The sequence below is a fragment of the Chelonoidis abingdonii genome, chromosome 1 (genome assembly GCF_003597395.2).
Source record: "Chelonoidis abingdonii isolate Lonesome George chromosome 1, CheloAbing_2.0, whole genome shotgun sequence".
Lineage (NCBI taxonomy): Eukaryota > Metazoa > Chordata > Testudines > Testudinidae > Chelonoidis > Chelonoidis abingdonii.
The window spans coordinates 27,474,154-27,479,250 of NC_133769.1; the positions used below are offsets into that span (position 1 = coordinate 27,474,154).

The 5,097-nt window shown below is 47.7% G+C and overlaps 1 protein-coding gene across 1 annotated transcript; it reads left to right on the top strand.

Moving 5' to 3' along the window:
• The first annotated feature begins 1,532 nt into the window (after positions 1 to 1,532).
• Positions 1,533 to 3,715, top strand: LOC142046672 (uncharacterized). The gene is made up of 2 exons (XM_075064620.1): positions 1,533 to 2,396; positions 3,203 to 3,715. The coding sequence occupies exons 1-2, from the start codon at positions 1,847 to 1,849 to the stop codon at positions 3,673 to 3,675; spliced, it is 1,023 nt and encodes a 340-aa protein (XP_074920721.1). The 5' UTR covers positions 1,533 to 1,846; the 3' UTR covers positions 3,676 to 3,715.
• The last annotated feature ends 1,382 nt before the right edge of the window (positions 3,716 to 5,097 follow it).

The window sequence follows — 5,097 nt, forward strand, 5'->3', positions numbered from 1 at the left end:
TCCTAAACAAGTTATTCAGTGCCTTTAGTAGCATTTTGGTCTTTCCTCTAAATAAGTTATTCAGTGCCTTTAGTAGCATTTTGACCTTTCCCCTAAACAAGTTATTCAGTGCCTTTAGTAGCATTTTGGCCTTTCCCTTTTGTATAAGTTCTTTTGAAATGCCTTTTGGTTATTCTCAGTAGCAAATCTTGGACACACGAGAATCTATTCCAGAATTTGTATAATGACAAAGTGACTAAGGAAAAGCAAAGGGAGAATGGGGAATGTTGTAGAGAGCTGGAGCTGTGAGGAAAAACCCATGGTCCTTTGAAACAGCAATGGAGAAACCAAATGTAATGGTCATGGGCTCCCCTGACAGAGTGAACTCACATTAGAGTTACAGAAAATAAATTAACACTTTACTCAAAATGGGCATTAAAGGCTGTACTCTGTAACATGAAACAATAGCCCTTCACTGATCCAAGGACAATATTGTCAGTCAGGCCCCTGGCCTGGCCAGGTTTTTTGACAGAACGGCTGCCTGTCTCCCTTCCCTCTCTCAACTTCACCCAGAACTGGCCAATGAAAAAAGCAGCCAGCTTTTTTTCTTATTGCCTGATGGGCCCTGACTGGCCTCTGTATGCTCCTGGCCCTTCTAGCCAGGGGATTGTCCCAACTTTATAACAGGGACAAACTAAATTTCCTGCCAATTGCAACCTTGTTGAGCAACAAGAGAGAAACTGTAAGATGGCAAAACCGTCAAATATACCAGTAAGCGTTTTTCAAGTGAGTAGCAGGACTTTAAAGTTGACATGGAATTTTACAGGAAGCCAGCATAAATGGGAATATTATGTTGAAATAACCAACTGCCTGAAAGAATACGAGCTGCTGCATTCTGTATAAGCTGCATTCTGCAGATAACCCAGTCGTTAACTCCTGCAAACAAAGAATTGCAATAATCCAGCCTTTAAAAGGCAAAGCATTTATTATCCATTCTAAATCCCTCTCCACCAGCAAGCGTCTCAGCCTGGTGATATTTCAGAGATGGTACAAAGATAGCTTGGTGACAGACTTAAGACACTATCTATTGATCACTCCCATGACAATATAACAGCTAAGCTCTTAAGCCTCAAAGATGGATGTCAGAGCACAATATCAGGTGTGATCACCAGGATTGAAGCCTCACTCAACAAATGCTTCTCAACCTTTCTCTGCTAGATCCCTTCTCCGCTACTTACTTGTGATTGATATTTTGGAGGATAGGCACTCTCTGTCCATGTCTCTTTCCACTATGTTCCAGCACAGCTGGTACAGTCTCCCTCTCCCTCCTTTCTTTCCTATTCTTTTCTGCCTCTGTTCTTGTTTCCTTTTCTGTTGGTTTGGGGTGGGGAGTTGCTCGTTATTTGGCTCTCTCTCATCAGCAGGGTGCATGCTGCTTTGGGCTGATAGCATCCACTGATGGCTTCATGAATGTTGCTAAGGCCTGGTCTACACTACGCCGTTAAACCAATTTAAACAGCATTAAATCGATTTAACGCTGCACCCGTCCACACTACACTGCTCTTTAAATTGATTTAAAGAGCTCTTTAAATCGATTTCTGTACTCCTACAAAACGAGAGGAGTAACCCTAAAATCGATATTACTAATTCGGAATAGTGTTAGTGTGGATGGAAATCGACGTTATTGGCCTCCGGGAGGTATCCCACAGTGCACCACTGACCGCTCTGGACAGCAATCAGAACTCTGAGGCACTGGCCAGGTAAACAGGAAAAGCCCCGCGAACTTTTGAATTCAATTTCCTGTTTGGCCAGCGTGGAGCTCTGATCAGCACAGGTGACCACGCAGAGCTCATCAGCACAGGTAACAATGCAGTCTCCTGAGAATCGAAAAAGAGCACCAGCCTGGACCGCACAAGAGGTACTGGATCTGATCGCTATATGGGGAGAGGATTCAGTGCTAACAGAACTCCGTTCAAAAAGACGAAATGAAAAAATATTTGAAAGAATTTCAAAGTCTATGACGGGAAAAGGCCACAGCAGGGACTCAGTGCAGTGCAGAGTAAAAGTTAAGGAGCTCAGACAGGCATACCAGAAAACCAGAGAAGCAAACGGAAGGTCTGGGTCAGGGCCGAAAACATGCCGCTTCTATGCTGAGCTGCATGCAATTTTAGGGGGCTGCGCAACCAGTACCCCACCCCTGGCCGTGGATTCAGAGGTCGGGGTTGTAATATCAACCGTGGCTGAGGATTCTGTGGAGGGGGAAGATGAGGAGGAAGAGGAAGAGGAGGAAGAGCTTGCTGAGAGCACACAGGACTCCGTTAGCCCCAACAGCCAGGAGCTTTTTGTGACCCCAGAATTACCGTCCCAGCCCTCCCAAGCCACAAGCCCAGACAGTGAAGCCATGGAAGCGACCTCTGGTGAGTGTACCTTTGTAAATATCTATGAATCGCTCTTGGAGGTACTCAAAAAGCTTTTGCAGAACATTTCTGGGCAAGGCAGCCCTATTTGGTCCCCCATTGTATGACACTTTTCCACGCCATGCATGTAGCAAGTAATTCGGAATCATAGCTTCACAAAGCACAGCCGCGTATGGCCCAGGTGACTGCTGGCATTCCAGAAACATACGTTCTGCATCCTGCGGTGGTATTCTCAGGAGAGTTATATCATTCATTGTAACCTGGTTGAAATTCAGGACTTTAATTAGGGGGCAGACATGGCGATTTTCCTACTGGGCAGCCGCTTAATCCTTCCTTGCTCGTAGCAAAGTAGGGGGAGGGGAGGAATGATAGCGCTGAGTTTCTCAGCGTTTAGCGAGCAGGAATCTTCCCAGGTACCAGCCACGATCATTACCAGTGATCTTACATGATAGCAGCCATGCGGTGGGGGAGGAGGGGAAAGAGGGGGGTTTGGGGTTTGCTGGTTCCTCTTAACAGGAACAAGGCATCATAGATCACTGTGTATATGAACGCTGGAGAAGTCAAACAGAAAGCCTTACCATGGCCGCATGGAAGCTTAATTTGGATGCCTGGACCTGCGTCTGTGAGATCTGCAACACCAGAGCCACAGGCACTCAATATTAAACGATGCAAAATGCGACCTTGTAGTGAAATCACATGTGCTATGTAAGGTGGATAGTGTTATTCACTGTGAAAGAGTACAAGCATTGTTCTGTAAAATGTATCTTTTTACATACTTCTCTCCCTCTTCTCCCTCCCCCATGCAGCTGCACAGTTGTCCAGCCTCCCTACGCCATCCCGAAGGCTAGCTCAGATAAGGCGGAGGAGGAAGAGAACACGAGATGAAATGTTCTCAGAAATCATGGAAGTAACACGCAATGACAGAGCTCATCAGAATGAGTGGAAGGATGTGCTAGCAAAGTACAGGAAAGATGCCAGTGAACGGGAGGATAGGAGAGACGCTCGAGATGAGAGGTGTAGGCAGGAAGATCAGCGGTGGCGGGATGCTACGCTGCAGCTGCTGCGTGCTCAAACTGATATCCTCCAACGCATGGTGGATCTTCAGGAAGAGCAGCGGGCTTACAGAGTGCCGCTGCAGCCCATGTTCAACCACCCTCAAAGCTCCCCACGTTCCATATCTCCCTCACCCAGACGTGTAAGAACGCGTGGGGGAAGGCTTTCTGCACCCGCCCACTCCACCCCCCTGGACAGTCCAAGCAAAAGGCTGTCATTACGTTGAAATGAGCTTAATGGCCTTTTCCTTCCCTCCTATCCCTCTCCCAAAGCAGAGCAGGCAGGGATACCTTGATAATTCTCTGCCTCTTTTTATAATTACTTTTTAATAAAGAATACATCCAAAGGGGGAGGGTGGGTTGCTTACAGGGAATGACTTTTAAGAAAGAATACATGATTTTTAAACAATACTGAATGACTTTTAATAAAGAATACATGATTTTTAAACGATACTGACTTTATTTCCTTCAGCAAGCTGTAAGTAAAGGGGAAGGGTGGGTTGCTTACAGGGAATGAGTCAATCAAGGGGGGAGGGTTCATCAAGGGGAAACAAACACAGCAGTCACACTGTACCCTGGTCCGTGCTGAAACTCGTTTTCAAGGCTTCTCTGATGCGCACCGCCTCCAGGTGTGCTCTTCTAATCGCCCTGGTCTCTGGCTGCTCGTACTCAGCGGCCAGGTGATTTGCCTCAGCCTCCCACCCAGCCATAAATGTCTCCCCCTTAGTCTCACAAAGATTGTGGAGCACACAGCAAGCAGCAATAGCAAGCGGGACATTGGTTTGGCTGAGGTCTGAGCGAGTAAGTAATGATCGCCAGCGACCCTTTAAACGGCCAAATGCACATTCTACCACCATCCGGCACTTGCTCAGCCTGTAGTTGAACAGCTCCTGACCACTGTCCAGGCTGCCAGTGTATGGCTTCATGAGCCATGGCATCAAGGGGTAGGCTGGGTCCCCCAGGATAACTATAGGCATTTGAACATTCCCAACGGTTATTTTCTGGTCTGGGAAGTAATTCCCTTGCTGCAGCCGTTTAAACAGACTAGTGCTCCTGAAGACGCGAGCGTCATGAACCCTTCCTGGCCATCCCACGTGGATGTGGGTGAAACGTCCCTTGTGGTCCACCAGTGCTTGCAGCACCATTGAAAAGTACCCCTTGCGGTTCACGTACTGGGTACCCTGGTGTTCTGGGGCCAAGATAGGGATATGGGTTCCATCTATGGCCCCACCACAGTTCGGAAAACCCATTGCAGCAAAGCCATCCACTATCACCTGCACGTTTCCCAGAGTCACAACCTTTCGTAGCAGCAGCTTAACGATTGCTTTGGCTACTTGCATCACTGCAGCCCCCACAGTAGATTTGCCCACTCCAAATTGATTCCCGACTGACCGGTAGCTGTCTGGCGTTGCAAGCTTCCAGAGGGCTATTGCCACTCGCTTCTCCACTGTGAGGGCTGCTCTCATCTTAGTATTATGGCGTTTCAGGGCAGGGGAAAGCATGTCACAAAGTTCAAAGAAAGTGCTCTTACGCATGCGAAAGTTTTGCAGCCACTGGGAATCGTCCCACACCTGCAAAACTATGCGGTCCCACCAGTCTGTGCTTGTTTCCCGCGCCCAAAATCGGCGTTCAATGGGTAGAACCTGCCC